The following is an 18,232-nucleotide window of genomic DNA, read 5'->3' on the forward strand; positions in this document are numbered from 1 at the left end:
TATATGAATTTACATCTGTTGGCCTGGCGAATGTAAATGTAAATGTACGGTTTGTGTGGGCCTTCTCTGGGCCGGTCTCTGTGCCTGGCATGCTCACTGCATCCTCATGGCACAGCAGTCTGGATGAGTCAGCAGAAAAAGAGCCTGGAGCCCAGCTCCTCTGGGAATTGGGGCCCTACCTACCCAATAGGCCTTAGACCACGCTCTCCAGATTCTGCTCAAATGGGCCCTTTTGCCTGAAATGCCTTTTTTTTCCCTTTAACTTTTTATTTTGAAATGATAGACTCACAAGAAGTTGCCAAAATAGCACAGAGAAGTCCCATGCACTCGTCTTCCAGCTTCCCCTGACACAGTGACCTATTCCGTAACTACAGTAAATTACCAAAACCAGGAAGTTGATACTGGCACAACACGACTATCTCACGAGCCTTTGCATGAACACATTTAAAAAAATGTCTTCGTGCCTAGGATGTTTTTGCCATCTTTCTTTTGTATGCAAAAGCCTTCTTATCCCCCGTGTCCAGCCCCTCTGGGACAGTGATGTCCCCCTCTCCGGGAAGCTCAAGCTCTCCCTGTTCTGACTCCTGGCTCCCAGAAATAGTGCAGCCCAGTGATGGAGAACATGGGTTTTGGAGATCTACAGACATGGATTTAAACTCAGCATCAGACAGTAGCTTGGGCTAAAATACAGAACTTTCTGAGCCTCCATTTCCCCACCTGTAAAATGGAGACGAGTGCCCCAGTGTCAATGTAGGACAGGATAAGCATGGCTGGCGCTTGGAGAATGTAAGTCCCCTGCAGTGGATGGTGGTTATGGCTGTCATCGGATTGCACCTGTTGTCACATCTATCCCAGAATGACCCTTGTATGTTTTGCCACCTTCCTCAACATTTAATATGTTCAAGGTCAAACCTTCATATTCTCAGTGCCAGCCCCGGACCTGGCACATAGCAGGTGTTAAATAAATTGTGGGTAGATGGAGCCCCTGCCAGGCAATCTTTCCTTTGGCTCACTGTGTCTCTTCAGCTTCACTTCATTCATTCCTGGCCTGGGTGGGCAGGGTAAGTACACAGCAAACCCATGAAGGCTGGGCTTTGCTGAAAGAGGCAGCCCATTTGTTCCCATCCGATCCTGAGAAGTCTTCCATGGGGTCCCAGGACCCCAGAGGCCCCTCAGGGCTGTCCCTGGATGCAATGTTGAGGCTGCAAACCCGGGAGGGTACAACACCTTGGGGAGATGCCTCATCCTCAGAGGGAACCCCGGGGGCAGCCAGCCAGGAGACAGGCCGGGCCACTCTTTCCCGTCAGGACACCTCAGCTCAAGCGTTGGCACATCTTAGCTCCAGACTCTGGACAGGCCTCAGCCTTGCTAACCCCCTGTTTCCTCACCTACACCATGGAGTTGTCACTTGGGTAAATGAGTTTATTGTGCAAATGGCATCATGTTAACCCCTAAATCCTGTATTTACGTATAAGAGATCTTTGTCCTGTCTGGGTAACATTTATAAGCTCACATTTAGGTGGTCACTGACAGGGTATTAAATGCCACATGTCTGGCCAGAAATGAATAACATTGTTTCCATGATGTTTATTTTCACCATTGTTACCATTAGGTGATTTACAATGGCTTTATATTGAAGGCAGCAATATAAAGATTTTTCTAAAAATAAATGTCCTTTTACTTTAAAACATCCATTAAGAGTATCAAGCAAATTGTCAGGTAGGATGGCAGCCTTAGGAATCACCGGGAAGGGAAGGAATGAGGGCCCCCAGGAAATGCTGCTCCTCGGACACACCTCGCCCTGACCTGGCCGATGGGAGGCCAGTGCTGAGGGTGGGATGGATGGTCTGGAGGACACTGAGACTGGGGCAGGCAAGCGACCCAGGCATTCCAGCCCCACCAGCGTCTGTTCAGCGCAGGGCTGAGCATCTGGCATGGGATTTAGTTGTGATCCAGGCAGGGGGAGGGTGGGCCCCATGCCAGGGAGGTATTTTCCTCCAGGTCCTTGTCCCAAAGCCTCAGCTGGAGCCACCTGCTTACCCCTCCCTGTCCCAGGGGGACGGCTGATGCTTCAGCCTCAGAATCTGACAGCTGGGGGCCCAATTTAATTTTCGAGCATTCCTGTGAGAAATGAGGCTGGCTCGGAGCAGGCCTCAATAAATGCGAGCTGAACGAAGGAGGCTGTAGGCAGCGTTTCTCACTCATTCTAGATCCCTCTGGAATCATCTATGTTTGGCTAAATATGCCAGACCCAACGCCCTAGGAGCTGCCTTGTCTCACATTACCACCATGGTCACGGCCATGCTAACTGTCCCCACCAGTCATATGACCAGAGAGCCAGACTAAGCTAGGAGAAATATGCAGATGTCTGTCATATGTTATTTATAGATCTATGAATTGGAGTCTTGCCAGGCAGGAAGAACATGGGGGGAAAAAAAGAATAGTAAACATTTGTTTAATTTAATCCAATCAAGTGGTAAAACTCCCTGGGCTGGGGGGAGACAGAGAGAACTAGGATTTTGAAACCTGGATTGTGGGTCGAGCAACCAGCCCAATCAGAGGTCATGGGCTATCCATCAGCAGCACAAGAGAATCATATCTTATATTTTGGCAAAACAACAAAAAAGCTATCCTCATCTCAGTCCACTGAGATGGAAACTCCAACCTGCTCGGGATAAGCCAAGTTACATGCAATGGTATGATTCTTTTCTCCTTGGTAAGTGATTTTTAAGCCCAGGAATATTAGAATTTAAAAAATAGAGGTGTGAGATAAACAAAAACCCATAGTATCTGTACCTTTCTGTTAAGTTTATGTTGGGTCAAGTTCTGTATGTTGGTGTATAAAATCCTGTATTTTAATGTTTAAGAACTTTTGGCCATAGAGTTTCTCATGTTTGTGACTGAGTAACTGACTTCAGTTGAAATCTGTAAACTTGATTAGACTACTTAAGAGAACTTAATATTCACTTTCTTAATAAGTTATTTTTTCAGATCTATAAGCATTCTTTTAAATCCTTGGGAAGGTTGTGTTTCTTAGAGGTATTTGAAGCATTTATAAGAAAATCAAATTCATTAAATTTATAAATGTAGTGTAGAGTATCTAAGGTGGTGCTAGCCAGTATAAATGTAAGGTGAGCTCCATATGTCATTTTAAATTTTCTAGGAGGCACATTTTTAAGAAGGTAAAAGGAATAGGTAAACTTAATTGTAACAGTAACACTTATTTAACCCAACATATCCAAAATATTATCATTTCAATGTAATCATATAAAAGTTACTAATGAGATATTTTACAATTCGTTTTTTGAACACATCTTTAAACTCTGCTGTGTATTTTATATTCCTAACACATCTCCATTCAGACGAACGCATTCCAAATGGCACATTCTAATAGCAGCTAGATTAGACATCACAGACCTAAGGGAACTCAATTAGCTACATTTGTCAGTGGTATTTATTATTTAAGGAGGCTTACTCTGTTAACCTGACTTGCTGAAATATTAAACAAAGGCCCCTTGAGAGCCATTGTTAAAAACTACTGGACTTGCAAAAAATATGAGATCTGTGTATTGAATTTACAAGGTAAGGAAAAATAGATTTTTAAATGTGTTAATTTAAGAAACTATTTTTTAGGGGTTTCCCTGGTGGCGCAGTGGTTGAGAGTCTGCCTGCCGATGCAGGGGACACGGGTTCGTGCCCCAGTCCGGGAAGATCCCACGTGCCGCGGAGCGGCCATGGCCGCTGAGCCTGCGCGTCCGGAGCCTGTGCTCCACAACGGGAGAGACCACAACAGTGAGAGGCCCGCGTACCGCAAAAAAAAAAAAAAAGAAAAAGAAACTATTTTTTAAAGTAAAACCACAAATAGCCTTTTCAAGTGCACAACAGCAGCCCTTGAGGACCTCGCCAACCATGGTCCGGGTGGAATTCGAGTCACTGACCTCTGCTCAGCCCTGGTGGGCATGGCCGGGTCTTTTGTTCCTGCATCTAATGCAGAGTGTCAGATCTGACCAAGCTCTTAAGGCTCATCTGCCCAAAGAGCCCCATTCCACCCAAACTGAGGTCCAGAGCCGAGAAGCACCGTCACAAGGTGAATTAAAGGCAGGGTGGCAGCAATCGGCTGGTCTCCTGACTCCCCTCTCCTCCAACCTCCCCGGTCAGGGACTTCTAGTTCATTCTCTCCACCTCTCCATCACCACTTGGCTGATCTGAAAACTGAGGCAGAACTGGAGGATAAGTGGACAAAGAGGTCCTGGACCCAGGCCTCCATGGAGCACCAGCAGAGCATTCGGAAGCGTGGCTCTCTAGGCCCTGGTCATTCATCAGCACAAACCAAGGCCTGCCGAGAAGCCGGCCCAGAATCCAGACCAGCCTGGCCAGAGAAACAGCTGTGTGAGGCCCAGGATGGAGCCTGGAGGTGGGACTGCAAAGGGAAGTAGGAAAGGGGAGGCCGGGTCTACCAGGACCCAGGAGGGCCAGACTCCACGTGCCTGTGGTCTGAGGGCACAGCCTGGTAACCCGCCCAGGCCACGTTCAGCACTCGGGGTGATGCCCTGGAGCTCCCTTAGGGACCTCATTCTCCCAGCTCCCTTTCCTTCCCCCCTCTTCCCCGTTGTTTTTCTTTCTTTCCTTTTCTTTTCTCACGTTCCCTTCTGCCCAGAGTGCCCCTCCTGCCAGGCCCTATTTCCCAGCACTAGGACCTATACCACTGCGCACCCTCAGGAGGGTCGAAGGGAGCAGCGTTTAATGCCATTAAATCGTATAGCGAGGAGGCTATTCCTGCCCAAAGGGCTTTCAGACTCCCTGAAAAGTCAAGAAGAAAATAACAATTTGGAGGCAGGATGTCTTTATCATCCCCTCATCTTCCCTTTAACAAAGAGGGCTGGCAAAGGCTTCAGGCTCAAGGGCTGTTACATTCTTTTAACTTTTCACTAACACATCAGAGGAACTGGTTTTCACCGCCATTTATTTATTTATTTATTTATTTTTTTGCGGATCGCAGGCCTCTCACTGCTGTGGCCTCTCCCGTTGTGGAGCACAGGCTCTGGACGCGCAGGTTCAGCGGCCATGGCTCACGAGCCCAGCCGCTCCGCGGCATGTGGGATCCTGCCAGACCGGGGCACGAACCCGTGTCACCTGCATCGGCAGGCGGACTCTCAACCACTGCGCCACCAGGGAAGCCCTCACCGCCATTTATTTTTATGCTTACCTTTACCTCTTATTTGTGGCAAATGATGTCAGTTTTCCATTTATAATTGTGACATAAAGTTTCCTTTCAAAACTGAACTTGTATTCGTAACAAGTGAGTCAACTGACTATAAGTACAGTTTTGAAAACACGAAGTAAGTAAATAACTATCCTGAGAGTGGAGTGGGCCGGGCAGGGACAAGGTGATGTGTGAGGAACTGGGCCCCAAGGGACCCTCCGCTTCACCTTCCTGGGCTCTGCCCAGCCCAGGTTCCCACCTCCCTCAGGCACTGTTCAAGGCCAGATCCCAGGGCCCAGGGGCCGGTCCGCAGACCTCTCAGACCCAGACTTAATTCTGAGCCGAGGCCAGCGGCTCATGGAGAACAGAGGATGGAGACGCAGAGCGAGGGCCCCACTCTCGGACCATCTGTCTGTTCAGCTCGGAGGCAGAAAGTGGCCAAGCTCCAGGGGCTCCTGGTAGAGTGAGACAGGCAAAGCCTCTCTTCCGGGGCCCCTATGGGGCCGAAGGAGCACCTATTCCTGATCCCAGAGCTAAACGGCTTTCCTTGAACCAGTGTGAGCTCAGGAGGTTGGGAGCACGTGCCTCTAGATAGACAGAGGCAGGGAGAAGAGCCCCCCATGGCTCCCCGAATGCTCCAGCCTTCCTGATGGGGCCTTCCTGGGTCTCCCTAACACCACACTCAAAGCATTTAGCATCTCTGCTGCCAGGTGGACCCAGACCCCCAGGCCCAGGATTCTGTTTCCGTACCCACCTCCTTATCCCCCAGTGGGAGGGCCCAGAGCAACAGCATCTCCTGCTCAGCTTCTGCCACTTTGGACCCTGCACTCCACAGGGGCCAACAAGCATCCGATGAGCACAGCCCAGCGCCCAAAACTTCTTGCCACCCGATGCCTGGCCCAGGTTTCAAGGGTGTTTTGGCACCCAGGCGGAGCTCAAGATCAGGGACGATCGGAGCCTCAAGAGCCTTTCTGTTCATTTGTGCCCTAAACTATCCCCAGTGGAGCAACCAGCGGCCAGCTGTCCCCAGCTCTGCTTAGCTTCCCGAATTCTGTTTCAGGACGGCTCTGCTGTGAGCGGTACAAGCTTGGTGAACCCAGGGCCTCAGCTTTGGGGTTGAAAATACGATCGTCAGTGGTCCTAGTTCTCTGGAAGGGAAACGGTTCCTTCCTGAGAGTTGGCAAGAAATAGGGATGCAGGGGTTCCTGAGCCTGTGGGTGGGAGGTGTCTCCCTCCTCCGAGCCTGGGAGCCCGTTGGTAAGACACCCCACATGCGACCCACATTATCTGACCCTCAGGGTCCTCTTAGCACTGCCCAGGCACAGCCTCAGCCCCTCACGGGGGTCCCTGTACCCTCTCTGGGCCCCTAATGCTGTTGACACAGCTGGGACCATCCTGGTACCAGAGTATAGTCTTGGCTAAAAGGCTCCAGACAGGTGAGTGTGAGAAAACAAGCAGAAAAGGGGCCAGGAGGGCAGGTCCCAGGCGCTCCTGCAGGAGCCACAGGAGGTGGGGAGAGGGCTACCTGAGAGAGCTGCCATCAGCAATCCAGCAACCACGAAGAAGAGCATTATGTCTGGTGTCATCTCCGACCGCTATGCATGCCCGCCAGTGGGAAGCACCATCCTAGGGCCAGAAGGTGGGCAGGCTACCGAGTGCCCCTCGCAGCTGCTCCGCCCTTAGCTGCTCCCGTTTGTGTATCTCTCTCTGCAGGAGACAGCTCCCCTTTGCACGCATGCGGCCAAACCCAGCCTGTGAGTGTCTCTCACGCCTCTGTGCTCTACTTGTGGTTTTGGTCTCCAGGAAGCAAGGCTGGTAATATAGGCGAGGAGAACCCAGCTGCCTCGACTGTGAGCCCCCCAAGCCTGGCTGAACCCCAAGGGTCGCAGAGTGAGACACACACACACACACACACAGGGGCCTCAAGGGTCTCCTAAGGAAGAGGGAAGCAGGGGGGGCATGCCTCATTTCTGGAGACCTGGTACATAGTAAGTAGAACGCTCCATCAGTACATATTAGAAGGGTGAATGAGTGACCCATTTCTGTCCTAGTCCATGGGATCTGGCTCTCATGGGATTGAATCCCAAGCTTTACCTTGTTCTCAGGTGCAAAGATGGCTGGGAAGAAGGAGGACGTGTCCTTGCACTTTCAAGAGGGAGCACCTCCACCTCCCCTCAGAGAATGGTAAAGCAGGAAGGGTCTGATAGATGGTTGCCCCACCCCCTCTGCAGGCTGGAACCATCCCCGGCGATGGCGCAGAAGGCTCCAGTCCCCGCTCCCCTGGGTCCTGGGTTGGAGGTTCATTGCTCTGTGGAAGCAGGCACGGGAGGCGGGCCCAGGAGCATAAGCAGGATTTCAACAGGCAGTGACGGGCAGACATCGCTGGGCCAGAAGCAGCAGGAGCAGCAAAGGGGCGGGGGCAGGCCGCCCAGGGCTGTTTGGGAAATGCTGAGCTGTTCAGTTGGGCTGCAGTGGACACTGGGAAAGAGGCAGGGACCAAGGGTGGTTTTTTGTTGTTTTTTTTAAAATTTTTATTTATTTATTTATTTATTTTTGGCTGTGTTGGGTCTTCGTTGCTGCACGCAGGCCTTCTCTAGTTGCGGCGAGCGGGGGCTACTCTTCGTTGCAGTGCGCGGGCTTCTCATTGCAGTGGCTTCTCTCATTGTGGAGCACGGGCTCTAGGCGCGCGGGCTTCAGTAGTTGCAGCACGCGGGCTCAGTAGTTGTGGCACACAAGCTTAGTTGCTCTGCGGCATGTGGGATCTTCCCGGACCAGGGCTCGAACCCGTGTCCCCTGCATTGGCAGGCGGATTCTCAACCATTGCGCCACTGGGGAAGCCCCAAGGGTGTTTAATTCACCCCTGCGCTCCCTGTGGGGCCTACAGTTGATGCCGAACAAATGCTGTTGAGTGAACGAAGGAACAGGTCACTTAATTTGGTCGTCCAAACAGAACCCTTGAAGAAGTTGAGTCCAGAGGAGGTTGTTTCTGTCCTGACCCTTCCCCATCATGACCCCATCTCAGACTCACCTGGCCTCGCTCGACACTTCCCTCATCCTTGCTTGTCTTCATCTCCCCGCCCTGTGGAATGGAGAGGGAGTATCTGAAGTTACAGGTTTTGGAGCCACAGGGAACTGGGCCCCCCCTGCCCCTCCCTGTGGGGTGGATGGAGTTCTGGCACCAGCTGAGGCTGCCCTCTTGTGGATAGTTCTGGTAGCACAGGCAGCAGGTGGATACCTCCCGCTTCCATTCTCAACTCCATTCAACCGACGCTTAGAGAGACCTCCTTCAGGAGGAAGAGAGGAAACCACAGCCCCACCCTCAAAGAACAGGTAGTTCACAAACACAGGTGACCAACCGCAGGCCAGGGTAGGATGGACACAGTGGGTGGTCTCCTGCTAATAAGCAGCATCCTGAGAGACACATGTTTGATCGCACAGGAAAGACGGCTAGACTTCCGTTTCTGGCAATACAGGAGATAGCAAGTGCTGGAAAGTTCTCCTGAAAGAAACCACTAAAAAAAAAAAAATCTGGATACAAATATTTTAAAGCATCTTTAGAAATGCCTAGCAGAGGTGGCAAGAAATTAAGGATAATTATCAGAGGCCAGAAACAACAAAAAGCAAACATCCAAAGAGATCACTGAGAGCATAAGCACAGGTTGTTCTGTGGGACCTACTGACCCCACCTGGCCAAGAATTTCAGTTTAATGGGTCAAAACCTAGAGCTTGAGCAAAGTGAAAAGCAGAATCAGTAGCTCCCACTTAAAGCAAAATGATGAAAAATAACACCCACAGTGGATGACCTAGGAGAGGAAAACCTCTGGAAGGGAGCTGATGATGCAGAACTTGCTAAGCTCAGCCTTGATACTGAGTGAAAGAAAAAGGAACGTCACCCCTGAATTCTCCTAACCACCAGCCTGACCCCAAACGGGCCTGGAGGTGGAATTCACAGCACGTGTGTGGCAACAACACAACAAACAAACAAACAGAAAACAAAAACAACGGGAGAACTTAAAGAAAGTAGATATTTGTTCCCTAGGTACTCAGCAGAATCAAATAGGAAAATCCTCTCTCTGGAGTAACTCACCTTAAACTTAGGCCTCAAAGAACCCCCACAGAAAAGTTTCACAGGAACATGAGTTCATATGCCCCCCAAAAAAGAAAAAAAAATCATAAAATGCAAAACACAAGTGTATTAGTCAAGGTTCTCTAGAGAAACAGAACTAGTAGGATATATGTATATGATTTATTATAAGAAGTGGCTCACGTGATTATGGAGGCTAAGAAGTCCCAGGATCTCAGCTGGCAAGCTGGAGACTCAGGAATGCTGGGGATGTATTTCTAGTCTAAGTCTGAAGACCTAAGAACCAACAGAGCTGATGGTGTAAGTTACAGTCTGAGTCCATGGCCAAAGGCAGGATAAGATCAGTATGCCAGCTCAAAGACAGGCAGAGAGAGACAATTCTCCTTTACTCAGTCCTTTTGTTCCATTCAGACCTTCAATGGACTGAATGAGGCCCACGCACACTGGGGAGGGCAATCTGCTTCACTCAGCCTACCAATTCAAGTGTGAATCTCATTCAGAAACATCCTCACAGACACACGCAGAATAATGTTTAACCAAATATCTGGGCATATGGCCCAGTCAAGTTGACACATAAAATTAACCATCACAACAAGTCATTTTAAGTGAGAATTACACATAGCAAAAAATAATAGACTCAAACCTTCATAAACTTTGGATATTGGAATTATGGTATACATAATATAAAATAAGGATATTTCATATGCTTAAAGAAATAAAAGTTAGTTATCAGTGGTATATATATGGAATGAGATTATTTTATTCTTTTATTATCATTAATTTTTAAAACTCACCATGTCTGCTTTATTGCTAAGCACTGCAGACAGACATGGACTCTGCTTTACCACCGGGCCCCTCTGGACTGATGTTGATTTACACTCAGGTTCTCCAGCCAGGTCAGTCGATGGTCTTGTAGGGAGAAGTAGATCTGGAGGTTTGGACTTTCCCAATGGAACTGGGGAGGAGGGGGAGAAACATGGGGAATGCTGAGGACCAAGGTGGAGCTCAGGCTGAGGCTGGACCCAGGGCTAAGCTGACCTGCTGGTTTGGGTCACCTCCTCAGCCCCACTCAGTGCCCAGTTCCTCCCCAGACCATGCTGCATGAAACCTGAAAGAAGGAACATTTCAACCTTGTACTTGATCCTAAAAAGAGGAATGAGACTATTTTAAATGACTAGGAAAATTTGAAAAAAAACCAAGATAGTACTTCTATAAATGATGAATATAATCTTCAAAAAAAACTAGCAATCCAATGGACAGATTAAACAGCAGAATAACATAGCTACAGAGAAAACTCATGGGCTGGAAATGTATCTGAAGAACTTATGGAAAATGCAACACAGAGAAACAAAGTGATGGAAAATGGGAAACAGAGCTTAAGAGATATAGAAGATGGAGCAAGGACTTGAAAAGGTCTAGATGGAAAATTTCCAGAATTGATGAAAGACAAAATCTTCAGATCCTGGAAGCTCCCCCAATCCATGGGTGATAAATAAAAAGAAATCTGCACCCAACACCTACAGTAGTGAAACTGCTAATCACTGGAGAGAAGACAGACTATGAAGGAGACAGACAGCTAACTTCTTAATATCAGTAATTGAAACCAAAGGACAGGGGACTAACATCTCAACGTGCAAAGAGAAAATAACTGTTAACCGTGAATATGTTTCAGATGCATTTTCAGAGAAAAATTGAAAACATGTACAACAGCCCCTCACATAAGGAAATTCTAAAAGATGTTCTTCAAGGACAAGGAAAATAATCCCAGAAGGAAAGTATAAGATTCAAGTAGGAATAGTGACCAAAGGAATATGTGAACATGGAGATAAATTAAATAAGCATCAGTGGTATAAAATAATTGTAAGGACAGTTCTTAGAAGATCTGAGAACAGCTGGGAACAGGGGACCCCAGTGGCAGCAAAGGGGACCTTGGGCAAAGAATGAACCTCATGGTGTCTCATCCACTGAACTAGGGGACCCTGAAGGTCTAAGATTATGGGTTTTTTTGTTTGGTTTTTTGGGGTTTTTTTTTTGTGGCACGCGGGCCTCTCCCGCTGCAGAGCACAGGCTCTGGACACGCAGGCCCGGTGGCCATGGCTCACGGGCCCAGCCATTCCGCGGCATGAGGGATCCTCCCGGACCAGGGCACGAACCCGCATCCCGTGTATCGGCAGGCGGACCCCCAACCACTGCGCCACCAGGGAAGCCCCCTAAGATTATGTTTTAAATAACCTCTGACAGGGACTTCCCTGGTGGTCCAGTGGTTAAGACTCGACGCTTCCACTGCAGGGGGCACGTGTTCAGTCTCTGGCTGGGAAATTAAGATCCCGCATGCTGCGTGGTGTGGCAAAATAAAATCAAATAAAATGGCTAGGTGTCTATTTAAAAAATAAATAAATAAATAGCCTCTGACAGGAGCCACTAAAATATAAATAAATAAATAAATAAAATAATTGTAAGAATGTCTAATTTGTTGGGTTAGGAAAATAAAAAAGATAAAAACAAAGAACCAGGAAACAATAACAAAGGAATTGGTAAGGAGTGATGAGAGTTAAAAAAAAAAAAAAAAAAGGTCTATTACTTGCAGGAACACAAATTTTTGAGTAGCTTTTAACTTTGTTAAATTAAATGTGCATGTTAAATGTGGGACAATTAGTGGGGAAAGCCTTCTATAAAACCAAGAAAGGAAAGGAAAAGAAATGAAATAAGAAAGGCAGGACAAACCGTAGGATGGGTAGGTTCATCAGGTAGAGACAGGTGTAGGGTGGCAGGAAGGGTGCTCCTGGCGGAGGGTACAGGGTAAGATGAGGGAGGACCACATGGTGGAAGCATCACTGGGAACTCATATGATTCACCTGGAGTAGCCTATGTTCCATGGACACAAAACTCTGAACAGGAAGCTGGCAGATGTACCCAGCTGGGTGCCCAAATCTATGTGCTCATTTTTAGAACTCTTGGAGCCAGGACTTTTTAAACTCAATTTGCAAGAACACCTTATCTTCCTGCATCATGTGGACAACCAGGCATTTTTCATCCATACTGAATCTCTCTCCTGACCTTGGCCCAGCAGAGAAGAACAAGCAACATTATTGAGGGAAATCTGACTCTGACCAGAAGGAAGGGAGGCCCCAGGGCTGCACCCCCTGCCATGTGACATAGGGGAAAGTTTAATGCCAACTGATACTTAGTGAGCACTTCCTATTGTACTAAACACTTGACATGGGATTCCCCCCTCAAATCTCACAACAACCCAACTAAATAGGTACCAACCTTAACACATCGTTGCAGACAAGAAAACTGAAGCTAGAGAGGTAGTTTGCTCAAGTTCCCATACGTAAGAGTAGTAGGGCTGGGCTCTGAACTCAGGTCTGTCTGACCCAAGACCCTGCCTCTAACCACAGGCAATTCAGCCTTGCTGGGGGTGGTGGTGGGGGGAGTTGCCACTAGACAACAATAAAGACTTGGGCCGAAACATAGCACCTCTGCCAGGAAAGGCTCTGGCTCCGTGGGACTCTGAATTTTGGACCAGCCCTGCCCCCAGCCCAAGTCAAGCCTACTGCTGAGTCTCAAGTCCTGAGACTCCTGAGTCCTGACCACAATCTTCAAACCAGCCACAGCCAACCCTTGTCTTTCCTGAGGTCCAGAGTTCTCTACCACAGTCTAAATATTCAGCCCCTTAATGTACATGCCATTAGCCCTAATCACTTAGCCATTCATTCAAACAACTGTATCATGTGTTCTAGGTGCTGGGGACACACAGCTCTGAACAAAACAAACAGATGTTCCTGTTCTTATAAAGCTCACATTTTAGTGGGAGAGTCTCATAATAAACAGTAGACATAATAAATACATAAATTATATGGAGAAAAGACACAGAGCTGAGTAAGGGAGGTTAGGAGTGCCAGGAAGAGGTTATAATTTTAAATAGGGTAATATCTTAGCCTGCCCCCACCCCCCCAAAATAGAGCCTTTGCTTGCAGGTAGGTTATTTGGGAATGGGATCCCAGGGAGCAGAGAGAGGAGCAAGAAGCAGTGAAATAGGAAAAGAAGGAAAGTCAGTAAAAGGATGCACCGTTGAGTTGGTCACACTATGTGCAGCTAGTGCTCCATCTCAGACTTATGAGATGGTCCTCAGAAATGTCCACCCCACATGTGGCCTGCATTCCTGTCACCCACTGCAGCAGCACCGGTGTGGCCAAAGGAGAGACGCTGGAAACACCTGCAGGAAAAGACATCATGCCCCCTTGCTTGTTGGAGGTCTCCCTGTGTACACCTTCTCTGCTGGGCATTAACATAAGACATCAAGAACTGCATGTTTTATGCTCACTCCCACAGACAGGTCCCTATTCATCTACCCCAGTAACCTTATCTCTGATTTTCCAGTCATGCTCCTTCCAGGTTGCTGCCCAGGAGTGCATGTATATCCACAACTCCAGCCACTTTTCCTTCCATGGGCAGTGGATGACCAACTGTACTCTTATATCTCTGCCTGCTGGGAGCATTTCCCTTCATCATTATCCTTTAGGACCACCTCTAAGTGAGGTTTTTAAGGCAGCTTCTGTCCATTTCAAGTTAGTAACAACCATTGTGCTGTCCCATTTGTGAACCAGGCCTGAAGTTTGCCTCCAACGAGGGCAGCTTCCTTGAAGCCAGAGGTATGAGCTAAAAGAGAAACATGGAGACAACAGAGGTGGGGACCTTCTGTTCATGTAACTAACTTGCACCTTCTGGGCCTCTTTGGGCCTGAAGCTGTTGTACAGCGAATCACTGCTACCCTCTCCCTAGATCTTACAACCTGGTGTGTATGATAATGTCCAGATCATGACGGGCCCTCAGGTTGCCTGGTCACTGGTGACCCATCATCAGGCACAATCTCTACCAGGGCCCGGTAACATACCAGGAGATGGTTTTCAAATGACAAGTGCTTCTCTGTGGCAGGAGTCATGGCTTTGCTCCAGGACCCTAAAGGTTTGTGCTACAAATTCTCCTCCATTAGAGCCTTCAAGAGACTTCACACAGCATCCTTATCCACCTTGGTGTCTCTGGCATGATTAAACTGTATGGGTCTTAGGTACAGAATGGCACAATTGTTTGCACCACTGCCTGGACCTGCTACAAGAACATTCTCTTGCTCTGAGCCCCACTCAGAATGAGCAGCTCCCCAGGTCACGTGAGAAGTAGTCAGAACAGAATCCCCAAAGGTGATCTATGTTCCAAATTCCAAAGAGGTCCACCGTGTACTGTGCTGTTCTTAGTGGCAGGGTATGTAAGGTGCAAAGCTTGTTCTTTACCCTAGAGGCAATGCCCCAGCACGCCCCAAACCTTTGGATCTCCCAAATCTTCCTCAATTTGGCAGCCACCTAAATCTTTGTGTGGTTTATCTGCTATCGTTCAGCACAAATAGGGCAGCAGCTCTCAACCTCTTTTGGTCTCAAGATCTCTTGATGTTCTTAAAAACTATCAAGCACACCAAAGAACTTTTGTTTCTGTGGATTATATCTGTCCATATTTACCATGTTAGAAATTAAACTGAGAGATTTAAAATATTTATGTGATTTGCTCAAAAATAGCAACAATACTGAAAAAGAATACATATATGTATAACTAAATCACTTTGCTGTACACTTGAAACTAACACAACATTGTAAATTAACTATACCTCAATAAAAAGGTAAATAAATAGTAACCATAAACTCATTACATATCAACATAAGTAACACTTTTTATGAAAACATTAATATATATTCCAAACCAAAAAAAAATTATTGGGGAGGGTAACATTGTATTGCATGTTTACCAATCTCTCTAGTGTCTGGTTTTATAGAAAACACTTGGATTCTCACATCTGCTTCTTCATTCAATCTGCTGAGATATGTTGTTTTGGTTAAAGTGTATGGAAAAAATGTGGCCTCATGATATGTAGTTGGAAAAAGAAGGAGTATTTTAATTGTCTTTTAGGTAATTTTAGATAGTCTTCTCTGACACTACTACAAAACTTAAGTGATAATTTCTAAAGGTTAGTTGCAATATGGAATCTGAAATCATATCAATGAACTTTAATACACTATTAAATTAAAATCCATTGGTCTGTCTTGCACTTGAATGGAACTTTTATCCATGCGTGATTTTGAAATAACACACATCAGTCATTCTGGAACATACTGGTTCACAGAGTTATGTAGATCTTCCAAAGGTTGACATATTTCGTTATACAATGTAAAAAAACATCACATTCATTAATATCATCTCTGATCCCATCAGGAAACTTTAAGTATTGGGAGGATGTCAAGATCATGGTGGCTACTACAAGTTTTCTAAAATTCCAATTTTCACTTAAAAGCTCCAGTTTCATCATTGGCAACAAATACTGTCAGTTGATTTCTCTGAAGTGACAAGCTCACTTCACTGATTTTCAAAAAATTGTCTGCCAGTCCTTAAGTCTGAATTACCATAGTTTCAAGTAAATATGGAGTTCCTTGAAAAAAAAAAACACCTAGTTCAGCTGGCAAAGCAAACTAGCACAATTGCTCTTCCCAGAGGCAACCACTATACTGCAATATTCAGCAGAAATGTTTTATACATTATTATGATATTATACCGCTCATTTTGTCATGTAGAATATTAAAAATTGTGTACATTAGAAATGTGATTTAATCATATTAGTCATTTTAATTGCTTCCTTAAGGACATGCTTAAGTAAAGTTAGCAAATTTTTTTTTTTACTCTGGGTGCATGGGGGTGAAGAATTCAATGACTACTAGTAAACTTTAATGCCCCCCCTCTGATTCATGCGAAGACATCGGCAGTTTTACCCATCACTGCTTTTGTACCAGGCAAATTACGTCAGTAAAAAGGTAAATTATGTCTTCATACTTTAAAATTTTAATTTAATTTTTATTTTATATTAGAGTATAGTTGATTTACAATGTTGTACTAGTTTAAGGTGTATAGCAAAGAGATTCAGTTATACATATACATATATCCACACTTTTTCAGATTCTTTTCCCATATAAGTTATTACAGAATATTGAGTAGAGTTCCCTGTGCTATACAGTAGGTCCTTGTTGGTTATCTCAAAATTACTTTCTTTATGGAAATAGTTTTGACCTCATAGATTCCTGAAAGGGTCTCAGGGACCCATTAGGGTCCCATGGACCTCACTTTGAGAACTGCTGGTTCAGTGGGAAGGGCTATGGTACTTAGAGCTGAAACCCAGCATCTTGAATATCCTGGTTCTTCTCCCAAGCATTGCCAGTGACATGTAAGCCCTCTCAGAGGAGCAGCCTTGTGGAGATTTGACAATGGAGACATGCTGCCCAGGTGTCTTTCCTCTCCCACGGGCAGGATTTCGAGTCCACTCCCCCTCCTGATCACTCCCCACTGAAATTTTAATGTGGTACCTGCTGAACCCAACACTCCATATTGGGTCTGATCAGCCTGGAGTTGAGCAGAATGATACCCCCGATACCAGATTTGACCTTTGTGAACAATCAAAGCCTTAGAAGCACAGTAGAGGAACTCTGAAAATTAAGAAAAGAAAAATATCACTATAATCTCATCACCTTGACAACCACTGTTAGGTTGTAGCCAAGGGTGACCTCAAACAATGTTGATTCATCCTGAATTTACCATTGATGAAAATCCCTAAGGCTTTTTTTTTCCTACTAGTGCTAAGCCACGTCATCCTGGCCCTTTCTAGCTGGATCTGGGGTGCCAAGAAGAGAGCCTGACATTCAAATCTGTATACTTCATCCATATAGAGCTGCCCTTTAGACATCTTTTGGTGTCTGGAGCCCACTGGCTAAAGTTTTTACAGCTCTGTGTGATCTGCAGATGGGGTCCCCATCATCCATGTCAACGGCCTCTTTCATAAATTCTCCTATGGAAATGTGAATCTTGGATTATAACGTTTAACGGTGAAACCACACTCACTGATGATATATCTTTTCTAGATATATTTCCTGTGGCTGATGTCATAAATTACCGAGGATTTGGCGACTTAAACTATAGAAATTTATTTTCTCACAGTTCTGGAGGCCAGAAATCTGACATCGAGGTGTTGGCAGGGCTGCAGAGGCTTTTTGGGAGAATCTGTCCCTTGCCTTTTCCACCTTCTTGTGACAACAGGAGTTCCTTGGCATTTCTTGCTTGTTGCAGCATCACTCCAATCTCTGCCTCTGTCTTCTCAGTGCCTTCTCCTCTGTATGGGTCTGTCTAATCTCCCTCTGCCTTTCTGCCTTTCTCTCTCTCTCTTTTTTTAAAAAAAAATTATTTATTTATTTATTTATATTTTTGGCTGCTTTGGGTCTTTGTTGCTGCGCGCAGGCTTTTCTCTAGTTGCGGCGAGCGGGGGCTACTCTTTGTTGCAGTGGGCGGGCTTCTCATTGGGTGGCTTCTCTTGTTGCAGAGCACGGGCTCCAGGTGCCTGGGCTTCAGGAGTTGTGGCACTCGGGCTCAGTAGTTGTGGTGCATGGGTTTAGTCACTCCGCGGCATGTAGGGTCTTCCCGGACCAGGGCTCGAACCCGTGTCCCCTGCATTGGCAGGTGGATTCTTAACCACTGCTCCACCAGGGAAGCCCTCTCTCCCTTTTTAAATTGACCCTCTTCACCCATTTCCCCACTCCCCATCCCCTGCCTCTGACAACCACCAGTCTAGTCTCGGTTTCTATGAATTCATTTTTTTTAGATTCCACATATGTGTGAAATCATACAGTATTTGCCTTTCTCTGTCTGACTTATTTCACTTAGCATAATGCCCTCAAGTTCCATCCATGTTGCTGCAAATGGCAGCATTTCCTTCTTTTTATGGCTGACTAATACTCCACTGTGTATATATACCACATTTTCTTTATCCATTCACCCATCAGTGAACATTTAAGTTGCTTCCGTGTCTTGAATAACGTTGCAGTGAACATGGGGGTGCAGATGTCTCTTCAAGATACTTA

The 18,232-nt window shown here is 46.5% G+C and overlaps 1 protein-coding gene across 4 annotated transcripts in view; it reads right to left on the minus strand.

Moving 5' to 3' along the window:
* The window catches only part of CD6 (CD6 molecule), a 40,816-nt gene extending 33,933 nt beyond the window's left edge, over window positions 1-6,883 (minus strand). For all 4 annotated transcript variants that reach the window (XM_082628159.1, XM_082628158.1, XM_082628157.1 and 1 more), the window contains exon 1: window positions 6,729-6,883. In XM_082628159.1, the coding sequence (XP_082484285.1) occupies window positions 6,729-6,789 (61 nt within the window). In that variant the 5' untranslated portion in view covers window positions 6,790-6,883. The remainder of the gene's footprint in view (window positions 1-6,728) is intronic.
* Window positions 6,884-18,232: the final 11,349 nt, after the last annotated feature.

The sequence above is a fragment of the Mesoplodon mirus genome (genome assembly GCF_964341445.2).
Source record: "Mesoplodon mirus genome assembly, chromosome: 7".
NCBI lineage: Eukaryota > Metazoa > Chordata > Mammalia > Artiodactyla > Ziphiidae > Mesoplodon > Mesoplodon mirus.